This window comes from Jaculus jaculus, chromosome 1 (assembly GCF_020740685.1).
Source record: "Jaculus jaculus isolate mJacJac1 chromosome 1, mJacJac1.mat.Y.cur, whole genome shotgun sequence".
In the NCBI taxonomy this organism is placed as follows: Eukaryota; Metazoa; Chordata; class Mammalia; order Rodentia; family Dipodidae; genus Jaculus; species Jaculus jaculus.
The window spans coordinates 172,895,360-172,911,584 of NC_059102.1; the positions used below are offsets into that span (position 1 = coordinate 172,895,360).

Here is a 16,225-nt window from a genome sequence, read left to right on the forward strand (position 1 = left end):
CATAAGCCAGATGCACTAGGTGGTACAAATGTGTTTGGAGTTTGTTTGCAGTGGCTGAAGGTCCTGGTGTGCCTATTCTCTCTCTCTCTTTTTCTCTCAAGTAAATAAAGTGATTAATAAAACAAAATATATACATATGAAATCAACAGTAGTTAAAAAAAGATAATTAATCACTAACTAGTGGAGGTTTGGAAGAAATAGAAGCCCATGAAGTGGATAAGGGCGTTGGAGGATATGTTTGTGTTGAGATTGGAACAAAACCAGGGAACTAGAGAGAAAGCAACACAGAATGAGGATGGATATGAACGTGGAAAGATATGATATGAGAGTCATTTGGAGAATGTACCTCTGTGAAGCACCTGTCATTTCATTTTGTCTTCACAATGAGACAACCATTTACCCACACTCCCCATGTCTTGTATTTATCATTTGTATGAGTCGGAATTCAATACTTGGCCAGAAGGCAGAAAAGGTAGGCTGCATATTTTCATATATATTGTTTACTGTCATGCATTGGCCAATAAATAATATGTTGCAAAGTTACATGCTCAGTATGTTTTCCATAAAGCATAACTTTCTAATATTTTGAAATTACTCTATAACTCACTATGTGGTATTGTAAAAATTATTTTTCTCACTAAGTTTTGTAATTTAGTATATTACAGCCCTTTTTGTAGGTGTTTGTATATCCCACCCTACAGGTTGGGGCACAATCACAGAAACATCAAAATCTGCAAGTTATGCCATAAGGTTTTACCATTAGCAACTGCTTCATTCATTTGATTGAGATAAGTGGTTCCTCCTAATGCATAAACCTCCTAAGAATGAAGTCCTGATCACCCCAAACTGTAATCTCAAAATGATGACACACTAATACAATTACATTACTCAAATCCCAAGATTCCAGTGAGTCAAGCTCTTCACTAATTATTCTGTTTTCCTTGGAGATGCCTCTTGTAGCTGCATTCTAATTATTAATCAGGATGTATTGAAAAATACTTTGGGGATAAAAGCTCAAAATTACAAACTAGTTATAAATCATCTTAATCATCCTAATGCTTGAATCTGAGAGAATCTTTCTTGAGGTCAGGTAGGAATGAGAATATGCCCTCTATGCTTGCCCTTTTCTTCTGGTGTTAATTTGGATTTTTATTGTAAGGAGTTACAGCTCAACAAAACATGTTTGAATGTTGATCTAGAAATTTTTAAAATATATTTGATTTATTTATTTGAGAGAGAAAGAATGGATGTACCAGGGCCTCCAGCCATTGCAAATGAACTCTAGACCCATGCTCCTCATTGTGCATCCAGCTTACATGGGTCCTGGGGAATCAATCTGGGGTCCTGTGGCTTTGTAGGATAATGCATTAACCACTAAGCCAGCTCGCCAACCCTAGTTAAAAAAGTGTCTATTTCTTATTTAAAATAATCACTAGAGCTTATTAAAATTTTATTGGAGTTATATCATTACAATAATCATTTTATTTTACAAATGGCATGTATATTATTAATTTAATATTAAAATCTTATTAAATGACCACACTGGAGAAATTCACTGAATTAATCATCTTACTAATAGAGTAATATCTGTTGGAAGAATGATTCTCACAGGCAGACAAAAAATCTTACCAAACATTTCAAAAACAAAATTGGAGAACTTTAAAATTGTTGTCATTAAGATATTAAAAATAGAAACTAAATATACAAATGTAATACTAACCAGAAACTCCATCAACAGGCCTATAGGATGAGTGAGGAAAACTCGAAACATGGAAGGAAATTAAATGGGCCAAAGAAAGAGATGTTTTTTCAGACTGAATGTTTTCTAAATATGTTTGATCTACAGTTGGCTGAAACCATAAATACAGAATCTATATGCTGAGCACTACATATAGGTCATTTACATACGTGATCTGTCCCCTCTACACATATGTGTGTTCGTACATGCAAACTTGAATCCTCAGAACAAGTCCTAGAAACAGATCCCTCTTATCATTTTCATTTTTTAAATTTATTTTAAATTTATTTTTTTTCCAAATTTTTATTAACAACTTCCATGATTATAAAAAATACCCCATGGTGGGCTGGAGAGATGGCTTAGTGGTTAAGCGCTTGCCTGTGAAGCCTAAGGACCCTGGTTCGAGGCTTGGTTCCCCAGGTCCCACGTTAGCCAGATGCACAAGGGTGTGCACGCGTCTGGAGTTCATTTGCAGAGGCTGGAAGCCCTGGCGCGCCCATTCGCTCTCTCTCCCTCTATCTGTCTTTCTCTCTGTGTCTGTCACTCTCAAATAAATAAATAAATAAATAAAAATTAAAAAAAAATACCCCATGGTAATACCCTCCCTCCCCCCACTTTCTCCTTTGAAACTCCATTCTCCATCATATCTCCTCCCCATCTCAATCAGTCTCTCTTTTAAATTGATCTTTTCCTCCTCTTATGATGGTCTTGTGAAGGTAGTGTCAGTGACAGACAGAGAAATAGGCAGATAAAGAGAGAGAGAGAGAGAGAGAGAGAGAGAGAGAGAGAGAGAGAGAGAGAAAGAAAGAGAGAGAATGGGCATGCCAGGGCCTCCAACCACTGCAAATGAACACCAGACATGTGTGCCCCCTTGTGCATCTGGCTAACGTGGGTCGAACTGGGGTCCTTAGGCTTCATAGGCAAACACTTAACCACTAAGCCATCTCTCCAGCCCAAACAGATTGTTATATAAATGAAATTTCAAGAGTTTTTCTCGAAAATAGAGACAATGAAATGCCAAGTGAGACTTAAAACTTATGCTTATGTTATACATTTTAATGAAATAATGCACTCAAATCTTATATTTGTGAGATACAGCAATGTAAAAAAGAAGAAAAATAACAGGAGGAGGAAAGTGTTAGAGTCCATTACAGTAAAACACACAAGAATAGTGCACCTACTTGGGGATTTACTCACAGAAAGTTCATGGTGCCACCAAACATGACTTATTCACCATTATTTATATTTTCTACCTTAAAATATCACTATCTCATCCACGTTTTTCATTTTGTATCATAATGTTCACTGGAGGTAAGTCGGGGATGAATGGTTAAAATTAACCTTCAGAAACTCTAAATTCTATTTTCTTGGTCCTTTCCCTTGTCTTGTCTCCCCTCCCGCTTGGCTCCTTTATCCTCTCACTCAGTCCAATTTACAAGGCATTCAATATCCTGTGTGCATATGAGTTTTGCAAGTGGCAGTAGGTGTCGAGGCTCCATGCTCTCTGCTACCTCAGTCATTTGCATGTTAACTGGAAGGAAGAAAATAAATTGTGCATTTCAACTTGTACTATTTCAAATACTGACACTTGGAGTTATAGATTTTATTGAATGTGTTTTTGATTACTGAACTTTGTTTTTGAATTAGTTGGTAAGATAGGAAATTCTAGTCACTCTAATGTTCACCTAAATATCCACCATGTTTACTAATATACCATGGATTACATCTCTATTTTTCTGCTTAGTGATAGAAACTATATAAATGATAAGTAACAGTAATATCTTTTTTGCATTTACACATAATAAAAATAAACGTTTGATACAGTAACATTGTGAATTAAAGATACTAAAATGAGGGATGGAGAGATGCTTCAGCTGTTGAGGCACTTGCTTGCAACACCTAATGACCAGGGTTTGATTCCCTAGTACCCATAAAAACCCAGATGCACAAGTGATGCATGCATCTGGAATTCCTTTTGTAGTACCTAGAGGCCCTGGTGCACACATTCTCTTTCTGTATCTCTCTCTGTATCTCTCTTTTCTCTATCTCTCTCTGCTTGCAAATAAATAAATAAAAATATTTTAAAGATACTAAAGTAAACAAATTTATATTGGCTTTATATCATGATTTACTTTTTATCATTCAATTCCAGAGGAAGTAGCTTTATATTATAGTCAATGAAACATTTTGCAAAAATATATTTATGTATACATACATATATATATATATATATATATATATATATACACATACACACACACACACACACACACACATATATATATGGAGAGAGTTATTTCATTACTATGAACATTGACTCATAACTAGCCAGCAATTCCAGATTGGACACCAATGTCATGAGAAATCTTTTATTTAAAAGGTATCACTATCTACTTACTTGTTTCATATTTTTCTGCATGATATTTCTCATATCAAGAACAAGATATTTATATTCATTAAAATGGACTCAGTCATTTCTCTAGTACCTGAGTTTTAATTATTTAGTATTCTATATCAAAATAAGAGTTACAAAATGGTAAAAGTTATGCATGATAAATTTTGTTAGTACTTGTATAAATATTAAATGCATAAGTCTTTCTTCTACCACAGGAAATACCTAGCACAATAAAAACTGATGGGGACTTCAAACTCATTTGGCTGCTAATTGCTTCTTTTTATCACATTAGAAAATATATTCCTGTGTTCATCCCTGATGTCTCCATTATTTTCCCTCTCTATTGAAAGCCTCCTGAGGCATGCAGTGCTCACATTACCTGAAATTTATTCTAGTATTGTTCTTTTACAAATTCTGATCTATTCTACTCTTAGGTGAAGGCTATTGTGCATTGTTACCATCTGTTTCCTTAATCCTTCTAGCAACTTTCTTCACATATTTCTTATTGAATCTTAAGTATAACTTTCATCATTCTTACCATAAGGTAGCAATCATTTTCTTAAGGGAAGAACTATTACATTTTTCCTAAATTTCCTAGTAAAATAAAAGAATTTGTATGCATGTTACTCAATGCCATTTATGTACAAGATTGTTTTTATTTAATGATGAAAGTATGAGACATTCAAGAGCCTAGCAGAGTCACAGCTACTAACTTGTGCTATTACATGATTCAAGTCCAATAGAGAGCTCACACAAGACAGCTATCTAGTTGATGCCATTGGCATTAGATGAAATTATTTGGGTCATAGATCAAACCTGAAGACTTATGAATCTCAGTTAAAAGTGGGATTAAACATAAAGCTAATTGTCAACACTACTTTAGTAAATTTTCACATATACAATGGGACCTGATACTTCAAAAAGACTCTAAAGATCTCAGAAAGGCAGCCCATATTACCTTATGTAAAAAAATTCTTTTCCACAGTGAGAAAGTGTCTGCTTACATGTTTACTGAGGCACTTCAGTTGACTCTTTCACCAGCTATTTCACACATTCTGGTTATGTAAGTAGCTTCAATTGTTAAGTAAATTTTGATCCCCTTTTCTATTTCTATTTCTACCTATTAGATATCAAAGGGTATCACAAGACTTCTATAAAATATATTTTAGAACACCAAACAAAGCATATAATTTTCAATTTTCTTTGTCTACAAGGTTGATATTGGCTGCCTTTATAGTATGAAAGTATCTGTTCAATATTTATGAAGGTTATGATTTATCTGAATACTAAGAATACTAAGAATGACTGTCTTCATTTGCTTTTCCTTTGTAATTCTAGACATCAAAATACTATAATAAAAAGAGCTGAACAACTACTTCAACGTGGTTATAGTCAGATTTCTGTTCTAATATCAGCACAAATTTGCGATTTTTTGCCATATGTTTTGAAGCAAAAATGCTTTCAGAGACAAATGAAGAAAAGATGTAAAAAGAAGATAAATGAAGCTGTGATTTAAAGTTTTGTGATATCTACTCCCTTACTCATAAAATTGTTGTAACTGGAAATCATTTATTTAAAACTCACATGGAAAATTACATCTTTGTGTAGTTCCATATAAATTATATGTTCTAGAATATTATGATTGCTCTAAAGTAGATTACAGAGAACTTAACTTCTGCCTCCAACTTTGCACTCTCCAATACAGCAGCACACAGGCAATTAAATTCTCCAAAGTGAAGCTTCCAAAATGCACACACTTAGTTCCTACAAAAATCTTTTGAAAACACAAATTTTAGAAGTCCATTATTTTACAATAAACTTTAAGGGAAAGTTGTAAGTTCAAGCTAGTTTTAGATTAATGTTCAGTAATACCCACATTCTAAAGTAAGCTGGCGGCTGGAGTTCTGCTGTCTGTAGGAGAGACTTGCATCTTGTACACTATGCTAAGGCTGGATCTGACCTTCAGAAAACTACTGGTCGCATCATCCTCAGAATAATAATAGCAATGTGAGAGTGAATGAGAGACGGTGGGAGAATAAGAGAAAATATATCTAAAGAGAATTTCATTCACTCTTCTTTAATTCATTTTCATTTACCTAAGTGAGTATGCCTGTAACTCAGAACATGATCAGAGAAAATTCCACCCTGGTGACTGAATTTATTCTCTTGGGATTAACTGAGTGTCAAGAGCTTCAGCCCATCCTGTTTGTTCTGTTCTTTGTGATCTATCTGATCACTGTTGTGGGGAATCTTGGGATGATAGTGTTGATCAGGGTAGATTTTCACCTGCATACCCCTATGTACTACTTTCTGGCCAGTTTATCTAGCTTGGATTTATGCTATTCCACTAATGTAACTCCCAAGATGTTAGTGAACTTTTTATCAGAAAAGAAAACCATTTCCTATGCTGCTTGTTTGGTCCAGTGTTATTTTTTCATTGCCATGGTGATTACGGAATATTATATGCTAGCTGTCATGGCATATGATAGGTACATGGCCATCTGTAACCCTTTGATTTACACCAGTAAGATGTCCAAAGGAGTCTGCATCCGTCTGATTGCTGGTCCTTATGTCTATGGGTTTCTGAGTGGATTGATGGAAACCATGTGGACATATCGTTTGACCTTCTGTGGCTCCAATGTCATTAACCACTTTTACTGTGCTGACCCTCCCCTCATCAGACTCTCTTGCTCAGATACTTACATTAAGGAAACATCTATGTTTGTGGTAGCAGGATTTAACCTCACCAACTCCCTCCTCATAATCCTTATCTCCTACATGCTCATTCTCATTGCTATCCTGAGGATGCGCTCAGCTGAAGGCAGGCGCAAAGCTTTCTCCACCTGTGGGTCCCACCTAGTGGCAGTGACTGTGTTTTATGGGACCTTGTTTTGTATGTATGTTAGACCACCCACGGACAAGTCAGTGGAACAGTCTAAAGTCATTGCTGTTTTCTACACTTTTGTTAGTCCCATGTTAAATCCCATCATTTACAGTCTGAGGAACAAAGATGTGAAACAGGCTTTTTGGAAACTAATCAGAAAAAAATAAGCTTTTAAAGTAAAACCACAGACATTTTTTACAAGTCAAATAAAAGTTTATTTATGAGAAGAACATCCATTTTTAATAGAATTTATAGCAGTTAATTTTAAATCTATGATGAAAAGCTATAATCTTAAGATAAAATTTATAATACAGAAGTGCAAAAGGTAGTTTATATAATTCATGTAAGTGCATATATGGGGACTAATTACTTTCTTGTGTATTTATAATAGCAAATTCTGTCTTTACATTGTTAAAATTATATTTTTTATAGTAAACTGTCCAGGCTCTATAAAAAAGTATAAAGTAAAAGAATAAATTGTTTATTCTTTCTCATTGTAATCTGTAATTCTGACTTCCCAGGGTTACCATTTTTTTAATTTATAGAAAAAAAGTTTAGTTCTGTACAATCAAACCTGTAATTTTGTGTGTACACACAGAAAAAATGGGTAAGACACAAGTTGACTGTCATCAATTTTTTTTTTTTTTTTTTTGTGGCTTGCAATTCTGTACCAGTTACGATTCAGGGACTTCAATCTACTATTTTAAATGACAATAGCCATGTCTATTGACTAGACTTACTGTCACCTGTAGGAAAGGAAATTTAGAGCAACATCAACATCATGACATCTACACGGACACCATGTTATTTTCTTCCCACTTGTTAGGATAATGTTCAATATGTAACCTTCCTCCTGCCATAACATAACACAAGGGCTTCCAAACAGTTCTTATTTATTTTTTTTAGGTGGTAATTCTTGAAACATATAAAGAGGGGCTCTTGCAAAAGTCCATGGTTATTCTCAAATATTTGTGACTTCTGTGAGTTAACCAATAGAATTCTACACTTCTGAGGCCAGAATTCTTTCATGTTTTCTTTTATCTGTCCTTTACTCATATATTTTGCAGAATGGACCACATATTTGATATTTGTAGCACAGTTCAAATCAAATTGTATACACTGTTATTTTCTTGCAGTCAGTTATTAAACATCTAATATTTTAGTGAAATGTTCACTTTCTTACAACTTTCCAGTGGTAAATGCATGAAATGACAAGCTGCTTTTTAAAATGATGAGTTTCTAGTGACTTCACATTTCCATAGTATATGAAGCTGACACAGTTACTGAGCATCACCAGAAGGGGCACATTGCTCCCAGAGTATAATGATTGTCAAGGAGCATTGTGAAGCTATAAGGAGAAATTAAGAACACCTCTACATGTCATGTGCTATAGTAAAAGAATCTGAAAGTATGTTAGCAATGGAAAAAATACTCATTGTTTGAACAAATTGAATATTTCCACATGCTTATGACACAAATTTGTTATGCCAGACCAGACAGTGCTGAGCAAAACAATTTTTCACCACATATTCAGATGTGGCACAGTGAAAAAGAAGCAATGTCTACTCACTCCCTGTGATACCCATAGTCTTCATTTCATTTCAAAGCTTTCTTGCTACCTAAGCATTTATTCCTGATTAATGCTTAATCTAGTGTGAAGTTTTCAGATGCACTCACTCAACATTGCCCTGTGCAACTATTTTTGTTCAGTGTTGTAATTTCAATACCCTAATTTGAAAATTCAGATTGCAATTCAGATTGCTCAACTTCTTCAGAAACACATTTAAACAAAGAACAGTTTTGCTCACAGTTAAACAGTTTGTTGGCTTCTATTACTTTGAAACACACAAAGAATTTTGTAAAATCTCCTCATTCATTATACCATTTTACTCATCTCAGTGCTTATATTGCAAATATATTTATAAATAAATTGGTCAATAAATGTTCAGTAATAAATGTGGAATAACAAGTAAACACACGTCCATTTTCAAAGTGAAGAAATGTGAGTCTGAATGGAACAATAAATGATTCTGAGGTAACATATTATCAGTAATAAAACAATAACGATTCTCAGAGCAAATATGAGTGATCATATGCTCCTGGCACTTATGATTGACTCTAAATATGAAACCCAAATACAAAAATGTTTAAGAAAAATGACAAATTATACACATGTACTTTCATGAAATTACTATGACAAAAACAATAGCATCAGCTCAAGGTAATTTGTTTATTAGTATATTTTACCATGTTGGACATTGAATGCATATATACTATGAATTTTTTACTGAACAATTTCAATATACCCTAAATTTTTTCTAAAATTATTAAATTATTCATTTAGTAATGGTTTATTAAAATCTATGTTGAAAGATTTCAAAAAGGTAATTTATGTTCATGTAGCTTTGTTTTTCAAAATTAATTCTGCTGGCTTCTTTACTTATTAAACAAACTGGACATATGATCATGGAAGAATCTATAAGAAAATAAAGATATTTACCACAAATTCCTAAGGAAAAAATTATGTCTTTCTCCCCATGTTACTGAAAGTCCATTCTCTTAATTAGTAGTCTTTTTTCAAGGAAAACATCAAAATCTATGCATGGAATTGTAAATTTATGACCATAACATTTCCATTCACATATCAGATATTGGACTAGTAGGATATGAAGAAAATTTGGACACTCACACATGTACACATGAAGCAGATAAAGACCAAACTTTTTGTCACAGTTCAGACACTGCTTCAATGTGGCATTGCACTTGCTCTGCACTTCAGTACTGTGAGTTTAGTTAGCATTGTGATACTAAGCAATAAAGCCGTAGAGAGTCATCATCAATCTGAAGTCACATACATCAGGAGGAGGTTCTCATGGGTGTGGCTCTGACACTGATTGGGCCCCACCTCCATTAGCATATACATCTTCTTAATAAAGCTCCTTTAAGGAAAAGGCTATGGCATGTTACCCAGTCATACCCAACTTTGAAAGCCCATTGGACAGGCTTTTTATGATGTTACATGAAATAGGAAAATGTCCCATTTTATAACATGTAGGCAAATTCAACTTGATTAAGTGAGATTTGTGGTTAGTTCCTGACTTTGCTTTTTATTATGTAAATTAGTATTAACACATGATATCTAAAGTGAAACTTTCTAGACAAATCAGTCTCTCTCTACAGAAGTTTTTTAAAGATCAAGATATTAAGGGCTGGAGAGATGGCTTAGTGGTTAAGTCCTTACCTGTGAAGCCTAAGAACCCTGGTTTGAGGCTAGATTCCCCAGAACCCACATAAGTGAGATGCACAAGGTGAAGCATGCATCTGGAGTTCGTTTGCAGTGGCTGGAGGCCCTGAAGTGCCCATTTTATCTCTCTCTCTCTGCCTCTTTCTTTCTCTGTCTGTTGTCTCAAATAAATAAAAATAAACACAATTGTTTTTAAAAACGATCAAGATATTAACTATACAGTACTTTCTCATTGATAAATTGTGTAGCAGAATATATGTAATAATACATAATGTAATTATGACAGTCTGATACATATATTTACTCAAAAAGCTTATTTTTAGTTATTAGCTAGAGATTTCTTTCACCAATCTTATTTCAATCTACATATTTCTTTTACAGACTTATTTTTTTGATATAACTGATGCCTATGTTTACTATGACATTGTATATGCCAAAAGGTCAAAAAATGTTTAAAAATAATTATCTCCTGTTGCTTAATCTGATGCATAGATTCTACTCCCTAAAAATATTACATGGCAGAGAGGTAGATAGATACTCAGGATAGATTTTTAAAAAATAGTGATAACATTAATTTTGTAAGTTTATGGAGTGTTTCTGAAATATGTAAAGATATAAAAATAGTGATGGAATCTTAATACATACATATTAATCATGTGTAATGTCTGCTTATATGTCCTTAAACAGAAGAAGTCATCTGGAAATGTTCAGAATAAATCATATCTGAAAGAAGGACTTTATTTTTCTGTTGCAGCTTGTCTTTTTAGATTTACTTGTATTAATGCATATTCTCTTTTTGGTGGAAAACGTATGTATATGTCTGTAGATCATATTCTATGACTATCTCCTTGATGATCTTCCAATCCTACAATTTCTGACTAATTTTTATTTGAAAAGTTATTTCTCATGGCCAGGTCATTAGAGCAGTAGAATAGGTCACATTTCTGTTGACAGGAAGTTCTGCCCCTTCTGTCATGTTCTAGTCATATCCGTGTCTCCCTTCCCACAGCAATATCATGAAGTTTAAAGTGCTTCTCATGTATCTGGGTGTCATTTCCTATATGTATTTTCCATGTAACAGCAATATCCTGTGGTGATTTGATTCAGGTGTGCCCCATAAATTTAGGTGTTCTGAATGCTAGGTTCCCAGCAGGTAGAGATTTTGGAATCAATGCCTCCCAGAGGCAGTGTATTTTGGGGGATGGGCTTAGGGTATTATAGCCAGTGTCACCTTGCCAGTATTTGGTACACCGTCCTGTTGGTAATGTCCACCTGATGTGGCCAGGGGCTGAGGGCCACTCTCTGCTCATGCCATTGTTTTCCCCTGCCATCATGGAGCTTCCACTCAACTCTGTAAGCCAAAATAAACCTCTTTTTCCCCACAAGCTGCTCTTGGTTGGGTAATTTCTGCCAGCAATGCAAACCTGACTGCAACAGTAATTTTGGTACCAGGAGTGGGATTATTTGCTGCTAGACACCTGACTGGCTTTGGCCTTTTGGAGGTGATTTTCAAAAGGAATGTGGATGAATTTGAAACCATGACCTAAGAGACATCTTGTAAGGCTGTAAGTACAGCTTGATGGTTTATTCTGGTCAGAGTTTCAATACCTGAATGCAGTAAGAACTATAGACTGTGAGGTTTGGCTTATGAGGGTGAAAAGATGCTTTGTTTAGACTGGTATAAAAACAGTTTGTGTGAGAGGCTTGCTATTATGCCCATGTCCTGAGAATATATTTAGGGTTTCTTTGCATCAAAGTGGATTGGTGTGTATGGTTATAAGTTTATGGAAGCCAGGGATGGAATGTGGTGGTTTGATTCAGGTGTCTCACATTAACTTAGGTGCTCTGAATGCTAGGCGTCCACCTGATGTTGGCCTTCTCCTACTCATGCCATCGTTTTTCCTGCCATTGGGAAGCTTCCCCTTGAGTCTGCAAGCCAAAATAAACCTCTTTTTCCTCACAAGCTGCTCTTAGTTGGGTGATTTCTTCCAGCAATGTGAACCTGACTGCAACACATCTCAACTATTTTCATCAGATGCAATAATATATAACATCATTTTGTTTTGCAACCTGATGGCTTCTCCCACCAAATAAAACTGAATTTTACCATAGACTATGCTGTACATCAAAAATGTCTTTAGAAAGCAGACAAAACAGAAATGGAGATGAGTAGGAACCATAGTTATAGACCAAGATAGACAAAGAGAAAATAAGAGGTCACCCAGAAATTTAAGAAGATTTAAATCTCAAAGGGATTGGCATTCAGTAGCAGTGAGTATATTTACTAAGGTTTAATTAGATATGGTTTTATTTACACCATTAATGCTGGAGTCTCCTGAGAAAATAAGGTCATAAGGAAAGAAAATGCATAGAAGAAAACAATCATGTTCTAAGAAAATATGAAAATGGGTGCCCTTTAAAAGCACATCTATAATAATGTCCTCATTGCTTATGGAAGACAATCATGCAGAGAAACTTCACCTTGGTGATTGAGTTCATTCTGCTGGGACTGAGCAGTGATCAGGAATTATAGATTCTCTTCTTTGTGTTGTTTCTGACTACTTATGTGGGAATCTGGGCATCATTGTCCTCATCCAGCTCAATGCCCAGCTCCACACGCCTATGTACTTCTTCCTGAGTCACACTTCCTTTGTGGACCTATGCTTCTCTTCCAACATGACTCCAAAGATGCTGGAGATTTTTTCTCTCAGAGAGCAAGAGCATTTCTTACTCTGCTTCTTTGTTATAGTATTACTTTTTCATTGCTTTAGTTTATGTTGAGATTTATGTTCTGGCTCTAATAGTCTTTGATTGGTATATGGCCATCTGCTACCCTCTGCTCAATGGCAGCAAGATGCCCAGGAGTGTGTGCACCTCACGTATCATCATTGCCTTACGTGTATGGGACACTGGCCTGATGGAGACAATGTGGACCTACAATGTGACTTTCTGTGGACACAATGAAATTAACCATTTCTACTGTGCTGATCCACCATTAATTCAGCTGGCTTGTTCTGACAGCCTCAACAAAGAAAACTAAATGCTAATTTAGCTGGATCCAACCTCTCATTTTCTTTGCTCATCATTACCTTTATATTTTTCCTTTCATCCTAAGAATCAGCTCCATGGAAGGCAAGTATAAAGATTTATCCACATGTGTCTTCCTTCTGACAGCCGTTATCATATTCTGTGTAACTCTCTTTTTTAATGTATCTCAGACCCATCTAAGTCATTTGTGGAACAAGGAAAAATGGCAGCTGTATTTTATACCTCAGTTATTCTGATGCTGAAGTGCATGATTTATGTTTTAGAAATAAGGTTGTGAAAGAAGCAATAGCCAAAGAACTGTTGAGAAAAAAAGCATCTTCATGAAAAAATAATCATGTTTCTTTTGATTTCAGAAGCAGTTTTTCTAGACATTATTTTTAAGTAACATGAAGGACCATTGAGTGGGAATAAAGAAATATAATAAAACACTGAATAACAATGCATTCAAATCTAATTCTTTTATAAAATTCAAACACCTAAAATAAAATTTGATGACCAAAGTTAGTATGCTGGTAGTTTTCACTTATAGATTAGCACTTTTAAGTTCTTTGCCTTCTGTACACAGGAACCTTCTATGTCTTCAGGTTAGAATGTAAACATGCTCCTTCTGGGAATGAATATATTACAATTCTCATTTGATCACTTTGTTGTTTGACTTCTTGTGGACTAATTGGTTACCAGTGATATTAAACATGATAGCTATAAAGTCAGAATACATGTGACTCATGCAGAATAGAGTAGGGATGGATACCCCTGGTTTTTATGAGGTACTTTGAGCTTTGAGATCCATTCCCCCCTCCATCCACAGCATGTATTTGGGAATTAAGTTGGGTTTTAGAGAAGTATATTAATTCTGTGAGTGTCAGAAGAGGTTCATCACTAGCATTGTGCAGGAAAAGTATTTTACTTTACTTTGTCAAACCTAGTTTTTCTAATGAAAAAGTATTGTCTTCACAAATGAAAAGAAATAAGCTAATTTTTGTCTAATAAACACTTTATTTAGATTTACTTAAATTATTATTTAAAATTTTACAATTTATTTAAAACATTTATTATAAGCTGATGCTATGTTGATATTAATAACATGATAAACAACTGCCCTTAGAACAACTGCAACAGTTGTAGGATTCAAGTAAATCTATTTTCAAACAGGAAGAAAACATAATCTGAAGCGTCTGTAACATCTATCCTCAAGTTTTAATTCTACTGAGAGTAATTTTTCCCTCAGAATTCATTTTTCTATTATGCAAATGCAGCATTTTAATGATATCATCTGGCTTCTTTCTGAATTCCCTAGCAAGGAAGTCCCAAAGAGGGAAAATAAGTCTTTATAAATATTTGTGACATATCCTTTAATGATGACAGAATTAGTGTTTTTGAGAAGGTTTTACTTCATGCACAGGTCAGATCGCATATGGAGATAATATGGTTTTTGTTCACTTTTTTAAAAAATTATTTATTTATTTGAGAGTGACAGACAGAGAGAAAAAGAGTCTGTTTAAATTTTTTATGAAGTAGGATTGGAAAAATTTCAGTGTGACAATGGATGTCTTTGGTGATTTTTTTGTTTTTTATGGCTATGAGGCCCAATTCAAGAACTATCCTGGTGATTGAAATGCAAACTATTTTATTTAAAACAAAACATATGAATGCTTTGCTAAGACCACTATTACATGGTAATCAACATGTTCCTTTCTTTTCTTTCTGTACGAAGTTTCTTTCTTGTTAATATGTGCTAGTATTAATGCACCTGCCTGTCTGCTTCCCTCTGTATCTCTGTCACACACAAGACCAGTAAATTGAACCCTCATATTTTTTTAATATCCCTGGAGAGGTTATGAAAAAAACTCTTCATTATCTCCTCCTATTTCTGCTTCTCTCTCATCCTCCCTCCCTCCCTCCCTCCCTCCCTCCCTCCCTCTCTCCCTCTCTCTCTCTCTCTCTCTCTCTCTCTCTCTCTCTCTCTCTCTCTCTCTCTCTCCCTCTTCTCTCTCATCTCTCTATCTCTTTTATATCACTTACCCTGTTCTTCCTTCTTTTCTTGGGCACTAATCTATAACTCCTGGTACAAGCAGGTGGTTATCGGGCACAATAAGCTTTTGATCACAGAGAGCTACAAGGTCTCCCAAAAGAAGACAGATTTTTGTCAGAGAGCTTGAGGACCCACCATACGTTAGTGGTAAGACCCTACTGCTGAATACATCATACAGTGTTGGTGTGTATCATGGAGCAACATGGCTGGAAGAGAATCAATCCCCAGACAGGGTGTCTAGTGCTAGAAGGAGCTACATGAGTCACTGTGGGATAATGACCAATATCTGCCCAAGCAACTCATGGTCTAACCTACTTAGCAGCAAACAACCTGACATGATGCTCATACAAGTGCAATAGTGGTGCATGCCCATGTGGGAAACCAGCTGCTCTTGATTTGGCTAACTCATCTGCTCAGTGGGGTGGAACCCATAGCTGCAGCTGGGAAACAAGTCAGAACCATATCCAAAAATGAACCCACTCTCCACTAAATTCCAAAAGAACAACGGTTTTCACATTTACTTGGTGCTGTTACTCTCTGCTGGAGAATCTGCTTCTCTTTTTTAGATAGATGCAGATCCTAGGGACAGAACCACCCCATCATACCTCAAAAGGTCCCCAGCAAAACTAAGAATAATTGTGGAAACATGCAAGAATGCTGTTTTCTTGGCAAACTGGAAACCACCACAACGGTGATGGAGATAGACACAGAGAACAATCAACCCCTATCAAACCAGATATCCAGAGACACAGAGACTCCCAAGATCTCAACACAGACCTAATGTGAACCCAACATGGCTTAGGGAAATTTGCAGAAGAGGGGGCAGAAAGAATGCCAGAGCCACATGTTGAGTTATGACACACAGAGACATTTTCTCCTATACA

The 16,225-nt window shown here is 35.3% G+C and overlaps 1 protein-coding gene across 1 annotated transcript; it reads left to right on the plus strand.

Moving 5' to 3' along the window:
• Positions 1 to 6,257: 6,257 nt before the first annotated feature.
• LOC101605269 (olfactory receptor 1030) lies at positions 6,258 to 7,184 on the plus strand. The gene has a single exon (XM_004667743.2). It carries the CDS (start codon positions 6,258 to 6,260, stop codon positions 7,182 to 7,184), a length of 927 nt encoding a protein of 308 aa, XP_004667800.2.
• The last annotated feature ends 9,041 nt before the right edge of the window (positions 7,185 to 16,225 follow it).